Source organism: Cavia porcellus, unplaced genomic scaffold, assembly GCF_034190915.1.
Source record: "Cavia porcellus strain 051 isolate PalLab524CR breed Dunkin Hartley unplaced genomic scaffold, mCavPor4.1 scaffold_15, whole genome shotgun sequence".
NCBI lineage: Eukaryota > Metazoa > Chordata > Mammalia > Rodentia > Caviidae > Cavia > Cavia porcellus.
In genome coordinates, this window is record NW_026947498.1 from 68,434,508 (window position 1) to 68,457,432 (window position 22,925).

The 22,925-nt window shown below is 34.4% G+C and overlaps 1 protein-coding gene and 1 pseudogene across 1 annotated transcript; both read right to left on the minus strand.

The window, feature by feature from the left end:
- Nucleotides 1-1,421: 1,421 nt before the first annotated feature.
- On the minus strand, nt 1,422-2,288 carry LOC100718673 (olfactory receptor 5H17-like; annotated as a pseudogene).
- Nucleotides 2,289-19,824: 17,536 nt separating this feature from the next.
- On the minus strand, nt 19,825-20,797 carry LOC100729631 (olfactory receptor 5H17-like). Its single transcript, XM_013151725.3, has one exon. The coding sequence runs from the start codon at nt 20,752-20,754 to the stop codon at nt 19,825-19,827; it is 930 nt and encodes a 309-aa protein (XP_013007179.2). The 5' UTR covers nt 20,755-20,797.
- Nucleotides 20,798-22,925: the final 2,128 nt, after the last annotated feature.

Sequence of the window (22,925 nt, forward strand, 5' to 3'; positions counted from 1 at the left end):
TAAAGCTAAAATATGTGTACAAAAAACATCTGATAGCAAATTTTGGGAGGGCAGAACGATGAAAGTATCCCCAAGATGGAAGTTACAACAGCTAGATTTTCATTTAAAGAGTGATTCATTTTTATGGTAAAAGAATTTTCTACTATTTATTTTAATTCTGTATCATTTTCTGTTTTGTTTCTTAAAATGAAAAAACATTTAAAAAGAAAGAATCACTGGTATCTCTAGAAAAAATGCATGGAATTTCATTGTTAACCGATAAGTGGCAGCACCATTTGGGCTTTTGCCTGAGATCAAGTGTGATAGAAAAACGGCCAAGGGAGCCCTGCAGCTTGATCACACACTATACTTAGAGAATCTGAAGGACATTCAGCGTTTTCTATCACATCCTCAGAGAGGATGGCACAGCATTATATAATGTTATAACAACTTGTACTTCAGTAATATCCATATAAAGCTCCTCATGTGAACAAAACATTGCAATGAAGTTTGAATGTGAAGCATTATGATTTTCATTACACTTAAGGAAGATAGACATATACTTTCTATATTACCACTTTTTAAACTCTCACCGTAAAAATTAATCACTTTTTAATGAATTTCTAGTTCTTGCTGACACGTTCATCTTTCTGCCCTCCCAAACTTTATCAGATGTTTCTTCATACAGATTGTTAGATTCATTCATATCTCCATTTCAAACTGTTATTGGTCTAACATATATTCTTAATTGTTTAATTTGTTCATTAATTGTCTGAATTAAGGAGGCTTTTTACATTGCCCAGAAAGAAAGCATGACATTTATAAAGGGATTAGTAGCAATCAAGGACAAAAAGAGGTGACACACATCTTCTTATTACTTAAAGAACACTGACCTAAGAACATATTTTTACTCTTAGCAGGGGACTCACTGTTTTAACTCATTTCTCATTTGTATAGGTGTATACAAAGTTTAGTTGATAATTCTGTCATATGCAATTTGAATAATTCCAAGATGTGAAACTCACCATTTCTCAATACAAATAGAACAAAAAGACTATTTTTATGACTAGCAGTAATACTTTGCTATTTTGCATTCAAAAACACATTTTCAGCCACAGAAACATAAATGTGACATGAGTCCCAACTACACAACAGTATTATCTGTATAAACTTACCATACTTAGGTCCTTTGCAATGATGCATGGTTTATTGCTCAATATATAAATAATTCAAGAACACAAACTGTAAAATGTTTTCATTGTTTCAGCTTTAAATTTTTTGGTGTTAAACTCTTTAAGAGTGAAGGGAATATTTCAAGAACAAAATAAAACACATAAAGAAATCATTAACATTGTAGAACTATAACTGCCAGACTCTCTGAATAATACTGATAACATTAACATTTGTTCATGATTTTTATTTTAGCTAAAAGAGAGCAGATATTAATATGAGACCTCAGCATTTCTCTTTAACATCTTTCTCAGTGAATGTATGACTTGCTTATTTCTCAAGGTGGAGAAAAATGGATTCAGTGCATGGTTTATGATGGTGTAAAACAGAGAGGAGACCACATCCTGACCATCTGCCTGTGAAGACGCTGGCTGCACATATACGAAGACAAGAGGGCCATAGTATAAAGACACAGACAAGAGATGGGCTCTGCAGGTGGCAAAGGGTTTCCTTATGCCTTTGAGAGACGTCTGCCTCAAAACAGTGAATAGAATAAGTGTTTAAGAGACAAGAACAATCAAAATCATGAATACATGAATTGAATCAGAGAAAATAAAAACAAGTAGATAATTAAGAGCAGGATCTGTACAAGAAATCTTAAACAATGGTATAACATCACAATAAAACTCATGTATGATGTGGGAATTACAGAACATTAATCTGAATAAAAAAAACTTTCATGAATTAATGCATGGAGAAAGCCACCTGAAAATGATGAAATTAATAGCTGTACACACAGTTTATTGGTCATAATGACAGTAATGTAAAGGATTGCATATAGCTACATAGCGATCGTAAGCCATTGTTGCTTAGAGAAAACATTCTGAGGTTACACTTATTGCAAAGGAGAAAAATTCTACCATGCATTTGGAGAGAGAGAGATCAACTTGTATTTGTCTAACAGGTTAACCACCACCTGAGGTTTCACAGTGGATGTTAACAAAGCATCTACAAAGGCAAAATTACCAAGGGAAAAAATACATGGGTGTGTGAAGGTGAGGGTCCTTCCTGACAAGACTAATCAGACCCAGGTTCCCCACAGTGGTGGTGAGGTATATTGCCAGGAATGCCAGGAACATCCACTCTGCTTATGTGGAAGTCCTGAGAAGTAAACCCTGTGAAAAATATTGCATTTTACATTTCTATGTCTGCACTGATGTCTCCTGAAATAAAATGGAGCATATATTTTAAAACTCATAATGTTTATATGGAGGAAATGAGAAGATAGGAGTTGAGAGTAAACCACTTGGATACAATGTTGGATTATGCATTTCAGGCTATATACTAGTATAATGTAAGAAGATAGTTTTGGGGAGTTAGAAATGGCAAAAACTTAAATGAACCCAATTCAATAAATATGCAAGTTGTAACAGATTTAGAAGAGTGAGACACTTTTTAAAGCACTGGTGAATTTACTGGGAACAATGAAATGTGATTGGAAATGCTGTGTCCTAGACATATTCAGGAGTCCGGAGCTAAGGTGTTAGAATGGCCATGACTTTAAACTGAGTGGAATGCCACTTGAAGAAATGTGAATTCAATTTCTCAAGGAGCAAGTTTATTCTGAAAAACTTGATGTAATGATATGAAAAAATATTCTTTAATTAAATATTTCCTGAAATATAAAATGCCTGTAGAGAGGAAATTTTAGTGTAGTGTTCACTAAGCTGTTGTTGCTCAGCACTACTAAAACCTAATGTATGAAACAGAAATTATGAGGTAGAACAAAATAAGTGGAATAGTATTTCAAGAAGAGGTTAATAACGTATACCTCTAGAGTGTTCTGAGCATGAAACAAGCATAAGGGAGGTGCGTGCACCATATATGTTGTGACATTCTCAAAACTTAGGAGAATGAAAAGTCACTAAGACTCACTCTGCAAGAGTCATTAAAGGCAGCCCGTTACCTGGACAGATGTTCCTTGATGACTGGACTGTGGTCAAAAAGAATGCAACTGAGAACTTCAGTTGTTGTCAAAGTTTTAGAGGGAGCATCACTTTGAATACATGCAATATAATTTAATGTATTAATTACTCTCTAGCAATTTTTTTGCTGTAAGCATATTTTCATTTCTGATTGGAACCTGAACACTGTGTTTAGAAAAAGAGAGGCAAAATAGAAATAATGAACAGATCAATCTTAAAAGTAAGAGAAAAATGAAAGCAAAGTTTTGTTGACATTATGAAAGACAAGAAGAATACAGTATAGCACCACACCAAAATCAATTTCCTGTATGATAATTAATAAAATTGATTGTAGGTTTAGCTGCCGCGCCTGGCCACAGGTCTGCAGAGGAGGAGCTGGGCAGATCTGGGGTGCCCTCACTGGCCTCTCTGCGTGTCTGGAGGACTCTGGATTTCTGCGCCCAGACTGCTGGAGTTCCCTCAGGCTTCCAGGTGCAGTGAAGGAGAGAGGTGGGTTTAAGGCTTCCACATCAGCCTCCCCATTCCCAGCTTCATTTGGAGACCTGCTGAGCTCCCAATAGGTGGGCTGGCCCACACTACCAGCCTAGCCCAGCCTGTTTAGCTGCCACGCCTGGCCACAGGTCTGCAGAGGAGGAGCTGGGCAGATCTGGGGTGCCCTCACTGGCCTCTCTGCGTGTCTGGAGGACTCTGGATTTCTGCGCCCAGACTGCTGGAGTTCCCTCAGGCTTCCAGGTGCAGTGAAGGAGAGAGGTGGGTTTAAGGCTTCCACATCAGCCTCCCCATTCCCGGCTTCATTTGGAGACCTGCTGAGCTCCCAATAGGTGGGCTGGCCCACACTACCAGCCTAGCCCAGCCTGTTTAGCTGCCGCGCCTGGCCACAGGTCTGCAGAGGAGGAGCTGGGCAGATCTGGGGTGCCCTCACTGGCCTCTCTGCGTGTCTGGAGGACTCTGGATATCTCTGCAACCAGGGAGGGTCCACAGGTTCCTGAAGCACTGCGGCCTGTGGTGAGTACCCTAACCCGGCTGCGATTGAAGAACTGTGGAGCTTCCAAGGGGCAGGTGGGCGCACAGTGTCCCTGAGGCCCAGCTTGTCTGGAACTGCGGAGTTCTGAGCAGGCAGAGGAGGGCCACTGGTTCTGTAGGCCTAATGGCTTGGAGTAGCGCGGCGCCAGAGTCCCAGTAGCTCCAAACATAGAAGGGGATTTTCAACAGATCCTGAGGAAGCTTTCAAGTAACACTTGAAACACAGAAATATAGGAAAATGACAAAACGAAAGACCAAATTACAACCTCAAACCTCCAGCCCATCTCAAGAAACCCTAGGAGCGATGTATATAGAAGAAAATATATCCCATCCACCTCATATATCGGACACAATAGCCACTGAAATTGACAAGCAACTCCAGGAAGCTTTAAAGAAATTCAAACTCGAAATAATCTCCCAGATAAAAGAAGAAATGATAAAAGAAATGAAAGAGATTCTAAATATATCTAAAGAAAACACAGATAAAAAATTGGAGGAACTAAACAAAAAGATAGAATCCCTAGACGAGCAATATAAGAAACAAACAGAATACATAATACAGATGCACAGAGATATACAGGAAATAAAAAACTCCACTGAAAGTTGTAAAAACCGCCTTAATGAAAGTGAAGATAGAATTTCAGACCTTGAAGACAGGATTGCAGCTAGTGAACAGGAAAGGAAAGATCTTTTGAAAATAACAAGGAACCAGGAAACAACAATTCAACAACTGCAAGACGATGCAAAGAAGAATAACATAAGAATGATAGGGATTAATGAAAGAGAGGGAGACAACATGAAGGATGTCAGGAGGATATTTAGAGAAGTAATAGCTGAAAATTTCCCAAGCATGAGATCAGAAACTGACATCAGGATCAGTGAAGCATATAGAACTCCAAACAGTCATAACCAAAATAAAACTACACCCAGACATATAATAGTCACCATCCCAGAAATCCAACACAAGAATAGATTATTAAAAGCTGTCAGAGAGAAAAGACAAATCACTTATAAAGGAAAACCTATCAGAATCACAGCAGACTTCTCAGCACAAATGATAAAGTCAAGAAGAGCATGGAGTGAAGTATTCCAGATCCTAAAGCAAAATGATTTCCAACCAAGACTGATATATCCTGCAAAACTATCATTCAAAATAGATGGTGCAATACGATACTTCCATGACAAAGAACAGCTGAAGAACTTCATGAACACCAAACCAACCCTGCAAAAAATATTGAAAGACAGTTTAGATACACAAAGGAAAAAACCACTAAGCAAAGCAAATAATTAAACAGAACCAAAAGATAAAGATGCAACAGCAGAGAGATAACATTCCTACAATTAACCAGCATTTAACAGTAATAACCATTAATGTAAATGGTCTCAATGCACCAATCAAAAGAAACAGACTAGCAGAATGGATCAAGAAACAAAATCCAACCATATGCTGTTTACAGGAAACCCATCTAACCCAGAAAGATACTCACAGACTGAAAGTCAAAGGATGGAAAACAATTCTCCATGCAGCAGGAATCCAAAAAAAGGCAAGAGTAGCCATTCTGTTTGCAGACAACGTGAACTTTATTTTTTTTTTTTTTTTGTCTTTTTCATTTTTATCGGTACCAGGGATCGAACTCACGACTGCCTGCTTGCAAGGCAGGCGCTTATGCCGCTGAGCTAAATCCCCAGCCCCGACAACGTGAACTTTAAACCAACAATGACCATAAAGGACAAAGAAGGTCACTACATACTCGTAAGGGGAAAACTCCAAGAGGAAGAGATAACTATCTTAAATATATACGCACCAAACTCCAGAGCACCCAGTTATATAAAACAATTATTAACAGAAATGAAAACTCAAATTATCAGTAACACAATTGTAACAGGAGACCTTAATACACCACTGACACCAAGGGACAGATCAACCAGACAGAAAATGAGCAAAGAAATAACAGAACTGAATCACACCTGTGAACAAATGGGTTTGATAGACATATACAGAATGTTCCACCCAACAACATCAGAATACACATTCTTCTCAGCAGTACATGGATCATTTTCTAAAATAGACCATATATTAGCTCACAGAACATATTTAAGCAAATGCAAAAGAGTTGAAATCATCCCTTGCATATTATCGGATCATAGCGCTCTGAAATTAGAAATTAATGACAAAGGATACTGCAAAAATTCCGCAAACACATGGAAACTAAATAACACACTCTTGAGTAATCAGTGGGTCACAGAAGAAATTAAAGAAGAAATTAAACAATACCTAAAAGAAAATGAAAATGCAGATACAACTTACCGGAATCTGTGGGATGCAATGAAAGCCGTTCTGAGAGGAAAATTTATTGCACTGAGTTCCCACATCAGGAAAACAGAACGAATACAAGTAAATAACTTGATGCTACACCTCAAACAGCTAGAAAAAGAAGAGCAAGTCAAGCCCAAAGCCAAAAGAAGAGAGGAAATTATAAGAATCAGAGCAGAAATCAATGCAATAGAGACTAAGAAAACAATCCAAAGAATCAACGAATCAAAGAGTTGGTTCTTTGAAAGAATAAATAAAATCGATAAGCCCCTAGCCAACCTTATTAAAAAAAGGAAAGAAAAAGCTCAAATTCATGCAATAAGAAATGAAAAAGGAGAAATCACTACAGACCCAATAGAAATACAGAGGATCATCAACACCTATTTCGAAAACCTCTACTCTCAAAAGTTTGATAACACAGAAGAAATAGACAGATTCTTAGAAGCATATGAAGTACCAAAGCTAGATCAAGAGGATATAAAACTGTTGAATAACCCAATCTCTGCTAATGAAATTGAGAATGTAATTGGGTCCTTGCCCACCAAGAAGAGCCCAGGCCCAGATGGATTCACTGCAGAATTCTACAAGAAATATAAAGAAGACCTAATGCCGACACTCCTCAAACTATTCAATGAAATTGAAAGGGAAGCAATCCTTCCTAAGTCATTCCTGGAAGCAAATATTACTCTAGTACCAAAACCTGAGAAAGACCCAACTATAAAAGAGAACTATAGACCGATCTCCCTAATGAACACAGATGCAAAAATCCTCAATAAAATATTGGCAAATAGGATCCAGCAAATCATCAAGAAGATTATACACCATGACCAGGTGGGATTCATCCCAGGAATGCAAGGATGGTTCAACATACGCAAATCAATAAATGTAATCCACCATATCAATAAAGCCAAAAATAAGAATCACATGATCATCTCTATAGATGCAGAAAAAGCCTTCGATAAGGTCCAACACTTATTCATGATAAGAACTTTACAGAAAATTGGAATAAATGGTCTTTACCTCAATATAATAAAGGCCATTTATGACAAACCAACAGCCAGCATCATACTAAATGGCCAAAAATTGAAAGCCTTTACTTTAAAATCGGGCACAAGACAAGGATGTCCTTTATCACCACTCCTGTTTAATATAGTACTGGAAGTACTAGCCAGAGCAATTAGGCAAGAAAGAGAAATAAAAGGGGTAAAGATAGGAAAAGAAGAAGTTAAATTATCATTGTTTGCAGATGACATGATACTCTACATAGAAGACCCCCTAAACTCCATTGAAATACTCTTAGATACAATAAATAAATTCAGTAATGTGGCTGGATACAAAATCAATACTCAGAAATCAATAGCATTCCTATACACGAACAACAAAATTACAGAGAGGGAAATAAGAGAAACTGGACTATTCACATTAGCAAGCAAAAAAATGAAATATTTAGGAATTACTCTTACGAAAGAAGTGAAAGACTTATACAGTGAAAATTATAATACACTGAAAAAGGAAATTGAAGATGATCTCAGAAAATGGAAAGACATCCCTTGCTCATGGATAGGAAGAACAAACATTGTGAAAATGGCCATTCTCCCAAAACTGTTATACAGATTCAATGCAATCCCAATAGAAATACCATCAACATACCTTATAGATCTAGAGAAATCACTCCTAAATTTCATCTGGAACCAGAAGAGACCTAGAATCGCAAAGGCAATTCTAAGCAGCAAAGACAAAGCAGGAGGCATCACAATCCCTGACTTGAAGTTATACTACAAAGCAACAGTAGTAAAATCAACATGGTATTGGAATCAAAACAGAGCTGAAGATCAGTGGAATAGATTAGAAGATACAACCACAACTACGAACACACTCAACCACCTTATTTTTGATAAAGGAGCCAAGCAGGTTCACTGGAAGAACGACAGTCTCTTTAATAAATGGTGCTGGAAAAACTGGCTCTCCATTTGCCAAAAACTAAAGCTAGAACCATGTCTATCACCACGTACTAAATTAAAATGTAAATGGGTCAAAGATCTGAATATTAAAACAGAAACACTAAATCTATTGGAAGACAAAATAGGTAGAAACCTTGGAGACATAGGAGTAGGTAAAGAATTCATGAACAGGACTCAAACCGCACGGGAAATACTTCCCAGAATCAATAACTGGGACCACTTCTTATTAAAAAGTTTCTGCATGTCAAAAGAAATCTCCAGCATAGTGAAAAGAAAACCCACAAACTGGGAAAAGATTTTAGTGAACTCTCTCTCAGACAAGGGCCTCTTGTCTAAAACATATAAAGAATTAAAGAAACTCAGACCTCCGAAATTCAAAGATCCAATCCAAAAATGGGCATCTGAGATGAATATGCAATTCTCAGATGAAGAAATGCAAATGGCAAATAAATACATGAAAAAATGCTCATCATCATTGGTCATTAGAGAAATGCAAATTAAAACCACACTGAGATACCATCTCACTCCTGAAAGAATGGCCAGGATCAAGAAAACCGACAACAAATGCTGGAGAGGCTGTGGGGAAAAAGGAACTCTCCTGCACTGCTGGTGGGAGTGTAGACTGGTACAGCCTTTGTGGAGATCTGTCTGGAGATTTCTCAAAAAGTTGGGACTGGAAATCCCATTTATTCCAGCTATTCCACTTCTAGGCATATTCCCAGAAGAACTGAAAGCATCATACCACAGTGATATATGTGCACCTATGTTTATAGCAGCACAATTTGTAATCGCCAGATCTTGGAAACAACCCAAGTGCCCATCAACTGAGGAATGGATAAAAAAGTTGTGGTATTTCTATACAATGGAGTATTATTCAGCTATAAAGAAGGATCACATTGAGATATTTATCAATAAATGGGCACAGCTTGAGACCATACTCATAAGTGAAATAAATCAATCTCGCATGTGTGAATACCGAATAGTTTCCCTAACGTAAGTAATGATTCAAATATATAAAAATATGTGGTAATCATGATTCCCCATTAGGTGGCCTTGAAGCCTTATAAAGTTTTCACTCATTAATTAGAAAGGCTTTATTCTGGGCTTCTTGATATGAAAATATTTGAAGCTAGAGTATATGAAGTTTTACCCAAATATTTCAAGGAAAAAGACACTATGGTAACTACTATTAAGTCAGGTTATAAGGTGGTGAAGTACTAGGTTATTGAAACAGTCATGCTGTGACCTCTATTGTTATATTGTTATGTCCTGTTTTATCTCAATCTCCCCCTTATTGTTTCAAAAAAATTATTTAGTCATTTCTTATGTGTGTCTTAATTAAAGAAAAAATTCAAAAAAATTAGGATATATAAATAGTAACTCTTTTCGATTTCCTATTAACTTGTTTTGAAGTCCTGTAGTACTCCCACGATCTTGTTTTGACTGATTAGACTCTGTTCCATTCTATATGATAGTATCAAGTTTGAAGACATAGGCAACTACTTTGAAGACAATAAGATTCACTAAGATACCCATTCTGGTTTGACTATTGTCTTCTTTGGAAGTCCTGTAATGTTTACAACGCCTAAGTTTTATTGGTCTTGTTCTCTACTGTTTTGTCCAACTTTATAATATCTAATAAGATAGACAATTCTTTTTAAGGAAACAAGGGACAACGTTGATAACCATTGTTGATAAACTTGTACTCTGTTCTACACCATGTGCTACGTCTATCCTTGGTATTGACTGACAGCTTTGTTTTGCCATATTTGACTGTATTCTTCCCCCCCCCAAAGAAAGTAATAAGCACTAAGGAGTAATAAAATCCAAGATGTGTAAATTTTGTTGTAAAAAAGAGAGGGAAAAAAAAAAGAAAAGGAGCTCTAACGGATATAACAGCAAGTGTGTTTGGGGGTGTTAAATAGCTGACTTTATCAATGTTTTTGGAACATTGAACACAGCTGTTTGCAGTCTCCCTGTTTGAATGTCCACCTTGTGTTCTTTGATACTGTGATTTGAGGAACTATTTTCAAGAAAATAGTGTGTAATCTACTAGCAGGTAATTTCTTACTGTTATGGTTTTTTGTTTTGTTTTGTTTTGTTTTGTTTTGTAGTTCTGTATTGCGTGTACCCTTACGCCGCTTTGGTTTGTTTTGTGTTTTTCTCTTTTTCCTCTTAAATAAAAAAATAAATAAATAAATAAATAAATAAAATTGATTGTAAAACTAAGAAATTTTCAGTGACTTTAGTGAGAGCAGTTTGTTATGTATTAAAATTAAGATCAGAGAACAATTGAAATATATTGGAAGCAGCATAACAGTGAAGAGATGAAAGAGCACTCCAGGTGACATGGAAAACAGTTGGAATTTTCATATTGTGTGTAGTCAAGTATAATTCGTATTTTAATAAAAGTTTTGGAATGAGAAGACAGGAAGGAAAAGAGAAAAACCCAACAAAAGCCCTGGAATGGGAATTTGACAGAGGTGGAAGTAATTGAGAGGATGGAAGAAAATAAACAGAACAGCATAAATATATGTAAACTAGCACAGAGACAGCAAAGACCAAGAGAGGATGCAGCCAAGGAAGACTGAGCTGAGATAAAGAGAAAGGCTTTGACGGTTAGATGCAAAACAACTATTTAATACTGGAATTTATTGAAAGTTATCTACCATAGTATCATTTTTCTCCTTCAATTCAGATAGGAGGCTTTTTTCCCCACATGGAATTTCAGGAGAATGTAGAGGTCTGTTTACAAATTTTGTTAAATCAATTGTGTGCTTTTCATAAAGCTATTGCTATTCTTTCTATGTGTAAATGCTCTATTTTCTTTAAACAAGAGAAAACTGTATGATAGCTATAGTTTTAATTCTTAATATTTTACAGTGTTAATTTTAAAATAGTACATTTTGCTTACTTTCAACACCAAAAATAAAATAGTTACTATATAAAATGAAAGGTGCTAATTTGCTTTTCTACATTAGTTCCTTGATTATGGACATGTATATCAAACATCATATGCTATACCTCAAATATATAAAGTAAAACCTTTTTTCCTTCTTTTAATTATTACATTGATGAAATAAAATGTTTCCAGAAATCATTTATATATAGTTTATGTGTGTATGATTTTATGTACTTCTGACATATTTCATCATATATATGACCAAATGGATATTTGAATGACCCCTTAACATTTTAAATCAGATTTATGATTAAACACAGTGAAACCACTTTATCAGAACTATTAGGAATGATATCTATGTAGACATAGTTATAAGATGAGTTTGTAAATCTTGGGTGAAATTGTCTAAAGTTGTAGATGACCATATAAAATCATGAAAACGAGCAAATCACTCTCACCACATTGTTGATATCCACATTTTAGCTCAAATTTAAATATGAAGATAATGTACTAGTTTTCATTCTTCATCTGGATTTTTAGTATCTTATAAAACCAATCTAAATTGTAGCAAATTCAACAGTATTTTTACATTATACAGAGTGTTTAAAAATAAAAATATATTAAAAGAGATTGCAGATGTCCTTCAAATATATTAAGCTATGAAGCAGAAAAAGTACACCAATCCAGGATTAACAATAACAAGTATGATAATTCTTTAAAGCACTGATTCATTTTGGGGACTTCATTTTGTGTGTGTGTGTGTCAGGAATCAAACACAACCTTGTGCTTGCCAGGCAGGCACTATGCTGCTGAGCAACATCCCCAGCCTGGGGACTTCATTTTCAACACTTAGGAAAAAGGTTGTTTATAAATATTGCTTTGAACACAAAATGTAACCAGTTGTATAACTGTAATTTTTCCTGAAGTAAAAGAAGTAGTGACCTAAAATTCCCCTAAGAATACCGCAGAATCCCAGTAAGACAAAGTGAAGCTCTTCTCCTGAACACTGTGAATATGGACATATATGAGGAATCCAAGTTGGCTCCTGGCACTTCAGACTTCTGCAATCATAAGTATCAGATCATCGTAGGATTGTCTCATTTTAACAAGTAAAATTGGACTTTCATTCAATATTTGTATCACAAATGATACTCCTGGCATATTGGAATAAACTAGCTTTTAAGACTTTCAGAGGCTAAGTAAAGTATTTTGTTCTGTTCCCCAGGTTAAAGGAAAAACAATCATTATGAAATGATAAGTAACATGCTAAAATTTATTTTTGAGCATACACGGAACAACGTGTGATTAAACATTATGAGGTGTGGTTAGTCATATGGTAAATGTTGCTGTCAAGTCCCATTTAACAGAAAGATAATTTCATAAAAATATTAAAGTGTTCCTTCAACCACCTTATTCACCACACTGGCACCTCCCAACTTCTGGTTCTTCTTCAAGTCAGAATGAACATGAGTGGTAATTATTTTGAATTATTTCAGGACATCAAGTGAACCAGAACAGAGCAATTACAAACACCTCACTTTTTGAATGAGATTTGTTAATCCATCACTTTACTTGCTTGGAATATTGCTAGTTTACAAGAATAATGTACAGGTAAGATTCCTGGTACAAAAATTATGCAGTAAAAAGGGAGCCATTTAAAAGCTCTCCAAAATGCATGTTAAGTAGTCTAATGTGTGAAAATACCTGATAGCATGACTGCAGCTAGATTAACTGACTGCTTTCTCCACTTAGTGTGCAAAATTTACTTAACTCATGCTGTTACCTGTCTAAGTAGACACATTATAAGAAGGGCAGGCAACAGGCTTTCCTATGTTATTGGTATCATTTATCTAGCATATAATGATTCTTCACCTGTCAGTGGCATATACTATGTTAGAGACTTTGATGGTCTTTATAGATGAATTATAGGGTAGACTCTTTGATTTTTGCAGCAAAACCTTTATGCTTTCAGCAAATCTGCATTATCCTTTTGAGAAACACCTTTATTGGGGGTTAAATTCTTAATCATGGGTGCCAAGTTACCATGTGTTCTCTAATTTCCACTATGAAGTGAATGCTGACTGACTCAGAAAGCCATACATTTGGACAGACATATTATCACTCTATCATTAAAGGCAAAAATATGTGGATAATAACAATATGATATATAACAACCATTGTTAAATTCTTATCATCTTATTTTGAAAATCAATAGTGTTACTGTTTTGGATTTTTTTTTTGTTCTTAGAGTTGCTGTTTGTCTCTTTTGTTTTTTGTTTTCTGGATCTTTCTCTTTAAAAGAAAATTTAAAAAAAATAAACAGCGGTGAACCAAAGCTTACAAGCTCTGAAAATCCAATCAAAGGTAATGAAAGTGGAGCTATAATAAAAAACAAGCTAACAACAAAGAAATGCCTAGGACCTGGTGGAGTCAGAACTGAGATTCTGAAGCACTTCAAGGAAGATCTAAGGCAAATATGTTCAATAAAATTGAAATACGATGAGCATTCACAAAGTCACTCCTAAAAGCAAGAATTACTGACTTGCCTTAACCATAAAAGAATTCATCAAGCAGACAAGGTTCATTGCTTTGACCAAGTCATCTTCATCCCAGAGATTTACGGATGGTTTTATATACACAAATCAACAAATGCAATCCATTACATAAACAGAAGCACCAACAAATTCATACCATCCTCTCAAAAGAGACTGGAAAAGTCTCTGACAAAATGCAACATGCATTCAACAGTAAAATGAAAAATAAAAAATATAGGCAGACTTTTTGTCAAAATGAATAAAGGCATTCATGACAAACCTCCTTCTGGCATCGTATTCAGTGATGCAAAATGAAGGACTTTCCCTCTGAGAGTAGGGACAAGAGAAAGATGGCCACTGTTCCCACTCTTCTTCAACACTATCTTCAGACATTAGCTAGGACAATGTGACAGGGGAAAAAGATGAAAGGGATATGTACAGGAAAGGAAGACATCAAAGTATCACAATTGTGAACAGCATGACTCTGATAAAAGGCCCCCAAAATGCCAGTGAATGACTTCTAGAATTAGTAAGTTCAGCAATCTTACAAAATACACGTGCAAAAACTGTAACATTAATTTTTTACTTTATTATATTATTTTTATCAATAAAATACCATAAAACAGTTTCCATTTTGAAAAAATAATAGCATTATTGACATAAGGAAAAGATAGTCCCAAACTAGTAGATGTTTGATATGAGTTCGTTTTCTCTAAAATCAAAGAAAGAATTTTAGGATCAATGGAGGTTCAGAGTAGAATATCTTTTTGAGAGAAAGAAAGCTTCTGTCCAAGAGAGAGAGAGAGAAAGAAGAGATCCTGAGTGGGTAGCCCAATGTGATTTTAATTTTTAAAGGATAAAATCTATTGATCTTAGGAACCAAAATTGGTGCAACTCCAAATACAAGTAATAAATTCATTATCTTTATTTTTACTCATAGTTTTAAATGTGCATGATACACAACGAATTGCGAGGTATATCTTTGGTGGTGAAGGAAAAGCAGCTACATTTATTGAACATCATGAACAAAGAAATAGTGCTGGGAGAACAAAGGCTCACTGAATGTCATACAGACAAATCAAGCGCTTAGCGCTTAGCAAGAGGAAAAGGGAGTGCATGTGCTTTGGTCTGGAGTTCATTGGAATGCTGTGATGTCTGAGCTCAAGTGGATGGAGGAGAGCAAATTTCTTGGGATGCCACCCAGGCTCACTAGGTTGAGTTTTAGGGGTCACAAGGAGTGGTCTTCAGTTTTTGTCTACCTTAATTTTTTGGGGCTAGTTTCTCTGCCCATGAGAAAAATTCAAAACAGTACAAAGGAAAGGTTTTTTGCAGAAGTGATAGAAAGCCACTCTTGAAGATTGGGAGAGCCAGAACTGGGTAGTTATATATTTTTATTTTAATAGAATAAACAAAAACAATAAAAATGATACAGAATTTCAAAACAAGATGATAGGAAATTAACAATGGGTATTATATTGCATGTTATTATCTTCAAACTAGTTACTCAGTTTACCAGATATAGGCAGACAAAATCAATCAAACAATATAAGCACTAATTGTTCCTTTCAACAAACTAATAGAATTAGTAGTTCAATTATCTTAGGTACCTTGTATGCATATATATTTGTTCCTTCCTTATTTTATCTTTTCCCATTCTTATACACAAATAAGGGACTTACTGAGAACAAATTAGAAAATAGTACTATTCACAGTAGCATCAAGAAAAAGTAAATACTTAAGAATTCCTCTAATCAAAGAACTGAAAGATTTCTTCAGTGAAAACTATATCAGTCTGGAAAAGGATATTAAAGAATGTATCAGAAAAATGAAAAATATCCTATGTTTTGAAGAGACAGAGAAAGGAGAATTAAAAGCACTATATGTTCAAAACTGATGTTTAGATTCAACACAATTACAACAAAAGTATAAATGGTATTCATCACAGATTAAGAGAAAACAGTCCTAAACTTACCATGAAAATGGAAGATTCTGAGAGTAGTAAAAACAATTCTGAGTAACAGAAGGCATGGCCATCCTAAAATAAAGTTATATTATAAAGTTATAATAATGAAAACAATATGATACTGCCACAAAATCAGAGATGAGGAATGGAATAAAGGTTGGAGAAACCATTCCAGACTGTTGAGCTACATGATCTTTGAAAAAGGATGAAAGGCATAATCTGTAGGAAAGATGAACTTTTCAATAAGTTGTTCAGGGAAAATTGCACATCCATTTATAGAAGAATGAGTCTAGACTCATATATCTCAGCATGTACTAAACTAAAATCAAAATGGATCAAAGAGCTAAAGGCTTAAACAGATCCACTTAAAATAGAAATATTTAATACAAAGGAAGATTTTAGGTACAACTTCTAAAGACATAGGTGCAAGCAAGGACTTTCTGAATAGAAGCCCAGTGTGTGAAGAGTATAATAACAAAAATTAACAAATGTTATTGTATCAAATTTTAAATCTTCATATCAAAGGAAATAAGTGACAGAGTAAAAGGACAATGTACAAAATGGGAAATTTGTTTTGCTAGCTATTTCTCACAAAGAGGACTAATACCAAAAACATATAAAGAACTAAAAAAATAGACCCTTTGGGATAAAAGATCCAATTAAAAAGGGGCAACGAAATGAACAGACATTTAGAAGAATAAGTAGGGATGGAGAATAAATACATGAAAAAATATGCAAGACAGCTGCTCACGGGAGAAATGCAAATGAAAACTGTCTTAGTTACTTTTTACTCAGAGAGAGAGAGAGAGAGAGAGAGAGAGAGAGAGAGAGAGAGAGTGAGACAGAGAGAGAGACAGAGAGAGAGAGAGACAGAGAATTCCAGTAACATTGCTATATATTAAATGAACTTCTTTTAATCTTATTGAAAGTTCATAGAAAATGTTACAATAGAATTGGTAGCTATTGCTCCAAAATAAGACTCACACAGAAGATATATTCTCAAAAATGTAAGCAAAATTCTTCATTTATAATATGCTGTATTATGCAAAATCTTTAAATATGATGTTTCAGAAGTTGGCACATTTCTACAATTAATATTTTGTAACATAAAAGTCCTTTCCACTACTTTAATTAAATATGGCCATAGAATCTTAATTTGCTATCATTGCTGTCAGTCATCATTCCAAATAAAATGTTATGAAGTATAATAGTCTACAGGACTTCATTTTTTTTTTTGTCTTTTTCCTTTTTATCGGTACCGGGTATCAAATTCACAACTGCCTGCTTGAAAGGCAGGCGCTTATGCCGCTGAGCTAAATCCCCAGCCCCAGGACTTCATTTTTGAAATATATTTTCTGCTAAATTCCTAATCGACATGTCCAAATAGAGAAAAAGAAGATTTTCATATTGTTATCTAATCAGAGAATAAAGCATCATTGAAACATTTAGAATGGTCTTCAATACCTCTTGATATTATAAAGTTTTTCCTCATTGACTACACATGATTCTCTAATTGATCTGAAATCAACAACAATGCTGACTCACACATTGTGGAGAAGAATTCAATCTCTTTGTGCCTGAATAAGTTTTTTAGATGACTCTAATGTCCACTGATCTTTGAGATCCAGGGTCTTATAGGACTCCTAAAAAATAAAAATCCAGTGCACAGGGATTTTGACACATGCCTAATTCCTGCAGTCAATAGCATCTTGCCAAATCCAGGTTTTGAGAAAAGTTATATTAGTTTGATGTGAGCTTGATTCTACTTAACCTTAAATATGTTTTCCTATCATCTGGGTAATTTTTTTCATAATCTTCAGGAAAAAAGATTTTTAAGTATTGATAAAAATATATACATATAAAGATAAGAATTATGAATTTCTTTATATAGTCAAGTTAAAAACTGAATACCCCATTAAAATTAATTAGTTGTAATTCATCAGCAATTCCACTAGATGATTCTAATCCATATCAGCAGTGTTCTGTAAAATATTTCATACTTCCTGACTGAATACCAATTAAGTAATACGTTGGGTTTTCATAACTTATTTCATGGAAAAAGAAAAATTTTGAAAATATTGTCAAAAATAAGTAATTGACATTCTCACATCTCATATTTAAGAAAATGGCAGATGTAAAAAAATAAACATAAAAGAGCCAAGAACTGGGGCACAGATAGGGTAGTGACTTTGGCAAAGTCATGAGACTCATAAATTAGTGAGTGTTAACTGTAGGAAAAAACAGAAGAGGAATCCACAGAAATGATTTGTGGGAGGAGGCTGCAGAGAAAATCCGGGTTTGCAGCAGTCATCAGCTCCTGTTTCACATCCACTTGGTTCACGTTCACGTTCACATTCTAAGATTTGGCATGTTACAGACCCACTAAACACTCAGCTTAATAAATATCCGTATAGTCAAGGAAAATCCAATTATAGTATTATAGTTTTGTTATCTGGGGAGAACTTTTGACAACAGCTGCATGGGATACTGAGGTGACAAGCCTTTAGTACAAAAATTTACCCGAGTTAGTGAAGTGTATCCAGAAAGTTAATAGTAACTCCATTTGGCTATAACATATATTTGATTATAAGAGTTATGAAAGAAATAACTACAAGTTAAATCAAGATTTTATTTTTAAGAGACACAAATAATGAAACCATGTGCAAAAGCAAGATGAAGTTTATTTGTACATGTGCAGTTTTGTATATTTATGTATACCCATGTATATCTATTGTAAATCATATGATCTGATAAACAAATAGAATTATGTCGATTTATATACATATATCATAAAACCATATAAGCCAGGAGAAATAGCAATCAACTAAAATATTTTAAAGTTGTTTATGATTAAATCTCTTACCTGTATATGAAGTATCATTTGATAGCAAATTTGGGGAAGGCAGAGTGTCACCAAGATGAAAGGTAAAATAACTTTAAGTTTAGAAACATTAAGATGAGTAATCTTAGGATGAGGGACTCAGAGGAATCACTGGAAAAATGTATGTAATGCCACTGTTGAGAGGTATATTTCAAGTTTAAATTACAGACTGATCATACATTTCAATATTTAAGAATATAAAGAGAAAAAATCCAATATTCAGAACTTATCTTTCCTAGACAATCACTATACATTAAGTATTATATCATCTTGCTACTGCTACAACTTTGATATGAATTTAAATTTCCTCAAATATACAAAATATTTCAATAATATTTAAATGGCAATGATTATTGTCACATCTGTAAAGAATAGTAAAAATATTCCTTCTCATCCTTCCATCTTTGCTCTATGTCTATCCTTGTTTAATTATTTACTTTAATCTATAGTCTTTCTGACTTAGTATTTTAGTGATGTAGAAAAGAACCAATACACCTGTCCAGGGTCTGAAATCGCGTCAGTGACAAACTCCCCTTTATTAAAAGAATACTGGTCTAAGAACAGCTAACTGCGTAACCTTTGCCTCAGTGTTTTAAATCTCTTCTAAATCTTTATGATTATATTCAAATTTTGCTCATAATTCTGTGTAATATTATGAATTAAATAGCTCCAAAAGTGAAATTTATCGTGTTCCAAAACAGGTGAAATGAAACACCTTTCAAGTGATCCACATTTTCTTCTCATTCAAACACAAATATATGACTTTAATGCAAAAAAGTGATAAAATTCCCAAATTACATAGCACTATTGCCTTTATAAACTTATCACAATCAAGTCCATTTGAAAAGTGTTACACTGTCATGCACAGTATATTTGTAACAAAAGAACACAAAATGGATGCTATTTTCCCTTATCTTTAGCATTAATTTTTGATACAATATGACATATACTAAGCTTATTTATAAATAAATGATACAAGTGTTTTACAAATCTAATAAAGTACAAAAATTTATCAAACATATAAATATGAATGCAGTTATCTTTGACTACTTAAAACCTCAAATTTACTTTAATATATATTTTACTTAAAAGAGTAGATATTAATATGAGACTTAACCATTTCTCTTCAACAACTTTCTCAGAGAATTTATGACTTGCTTGTTTCTCAGGCTGTAGATAAATGGATTTAACACAGGGATTATGACAGTGTAAAAAAGAGAGAAGATCATATCCTGATCATCTGCTTGTGAGAGTGTTGGGTGCACATACATGAAGAGCAGGGGGCCATAGTATAAAGATACAGACAAGAGGTGGGCTCCACAGGTGGAGAAGGCTTTGTTTGCACCTTTTCCAGATTTCTTTTTCAAAATGGTAAGGAGAACAAATGTATAAGAGACAAGAATAGTCACAATGCTAAATGCTTGTATTGAACCAGAAAAAATGAAAAGCATTAGGTAATTAATAGCAGGATCAGTACAGGATATCTTTGTCAATGGAATGACATCACAATAAAAGTGATTTATGATGTGGGAATCACAGAAAGTTAACCTGAATAAAAAACTTTCATGAATTAAGGCATGAAGAAAGCCACCCACAAATGATAAAACTAATAGCTGTCTGCATAGTCTATTGGTCATAATAACTGGGTAAAGCAAAGGTTTGCATATAGCCACGTAGCGATCATAAGCCATTGCTGCCAAGAGAAAACATTCTGTGGTTGCACTGAGTGCAAAGGAAAAAAATTGTATCATACATTCAGTGAAAGATATCATGCTGTATTTTCCTAATAAATTAACCACTATCTTAGGTGTCACAGTGGATGATAACCAAGTATCTACAAAGGCCAAAGTCCCAAGGAAAAAATACATGGGTATGTGAAGGTGAGGGTCCTTCCTGATGAGAGTAATCAGACCCAGGTTCCCCACCATAGTGATGAGGTATATTGCCAGGAACACCAGGAACAAGGGAGTTTGCCACTTGGGTTGATATAGGAGTCCTGTGAGGGTAAACTCTGATGACCATGTTGCATTTATCATTTTCATGGCTTCACTCAGTGCCCCCTGAAATGTAAATTTCAAAAAAAAAAAAAAACAAATACAAAATTTATAAGGTGAAAATTAGAAGATAAGAATTGTGATAAAATCACTTTTATACAATGGCAAAAATTCACTTTTCAGAGTGTATATTATTCAAGTAGAAGAAAATATTTGACAGAAATACAAAGACAAATACTTGTATTGACTCCACTCCATAAATACGCTCAGAGTAAGATTTAGAGAAAATGAAAGACTAAGTTTGTGATAAATTTGTTGAGAAATATTGAATGTGTTTGAAGATTTTGTGTTCTGGGCATGTTCAGAACCTGAAGCAAAGTTATTTGCATTATGTTTATAAAACGAATTGAAGATCATGTAAAAAAATTTGAAATTTATTTCTCAAGTAGAACACTTATGGTAAGATATTTTAAGGTATTGAATTACTCATACGATAAATTTTTACTTGATTTAAATATTTTGTACTATACAAATGCCAGTAAGGAGGGAACATAAAAGTCAGGTATAGTAATCAGGAAGCTACTGCTATTGTCTAAGACTTATCAAACCATATTAAATATCTCCACCGTCTTGGAGAGTTTATTGTACAAAATATTCATAACCTGAGGGCTTACATGAGAAGTCAATGGTTCAGGAATGAATAATAAATTGTACTTTAAGATGCCTTCCTGATGATGTAAACTTAAGCGCAATATATACTCCATATATTATGTGGTATTTGTAATAATTAAGAGAAAGGGCAATAATGAGATTAGGTTACAGTTAGACATAGAAAGGTAGACAGTGAAGGAGAGAGATGTCCCTTGGTGACAGTGTAACTGATCAACAAGAATGAAACTGTGAATTTCAGTTTTTTCAGATTCGTGGAGTTTTTAATTAAATGTATTGCTCTACTAGATGCTAACAGAAGTAATAACATGAGTGTCATTCTAGTGGTTGGAAGCTAATTGTGGGTAACCTGTACCTACTGAAGGTACAGAAGTAAAACAGATGGGAAGAAAAATATTAGGAAAGTTTTACTGAAGAGATTAGACATAATGTGTACACGTGTCATTTAATAGATATGAACTTGTTTTCGTATGCCCCTCCCAACTAAAGTGAGGGCACTTTATCTGGATTGACTCAACCCAACCCATATATATGTGATGTGTAATATGGAGAAATGTACAGAGACAAAAGAGAAAAGCTATCCAAAACAATAAAAACAAGACTCTTGCAAATACAACCTGTTGTGTCCACAGCAACTGTATCAGTGGTGTGATTTGTGACACTAAGCCAACAGCAGTGATAGCAATCTTTATTAAGACAGTGTTGAATGATAGTTTGACTGCTCATTGAGGTCTTGTTTTCTTATCTTCTTGCTCTTTTTTAAATGATAACTCTAATCTTTCTAGCAGTTTTCACGTTGAGCAAATTTGCCTTTAAGAAACTCAGGACTTATTGGTAGCCAGAGCATTGGACAGAACAACAACAAAAAAAAGCCAACAGACATGATGAAATATAATGAGCAGAGTGATCCCCTTAAACGGAAAAACAAAAGGCAGAGTTTTGTGTACATAGAGGAAAAGACTCAACTAACCAATAAAGTAAAGAATAGTACTCAATCTGAAACAAATGTTCTAGTAGGAGAAGGAATTAATAAATGTATTTGATTGTGGAACTGAAGAAAATTTTAGTGTCTTCATTAACAGCAGTTTCTGTTATGAATAAAATCAAGGAAAGATAACAATTGAACATATATTGGAAACCAAAAGCATAATATTAAGGAGAATGAAAGAAGATACTCCAAGACAGAGTATTGCTAATTTGTATTGCTTCTAATCAATTTGAATTCATATTTCCTGCACAGCATTTTTATAAATGTTTTAATAAGACAGAAATGAGTAGAGAAAGAAACGGGAGAGAAGAAATAGGAAGTGAACTTGGGACTGATAAAAGAAACAAAAAAGGAAAAAAAGAATACATGAATGTAGGTAGATATGCATAAAAACTCAGGAATGGCAATGTATTTTCTGTGCTGTAGCAAAGCTCATCTTCTCAAAAGGGTTTCTGCTTGAATGATAGTCTTCTGTTGTCCTTGTCTAGATAATAGATCCAGTGATATTTATCAGTTTCCATTTCAGAGTACACTAGTATTTCCCTTCAAAACCTAATAATCA

Coding starts and splice junctions, on each gene's coding strand:
- LOC100729631 (XM_013151725.3), bottom strand. CDS start 20,754: ATGAAAATGATAAATGCAACATGGTCATCAGAGTTTACCCTCACAGGA.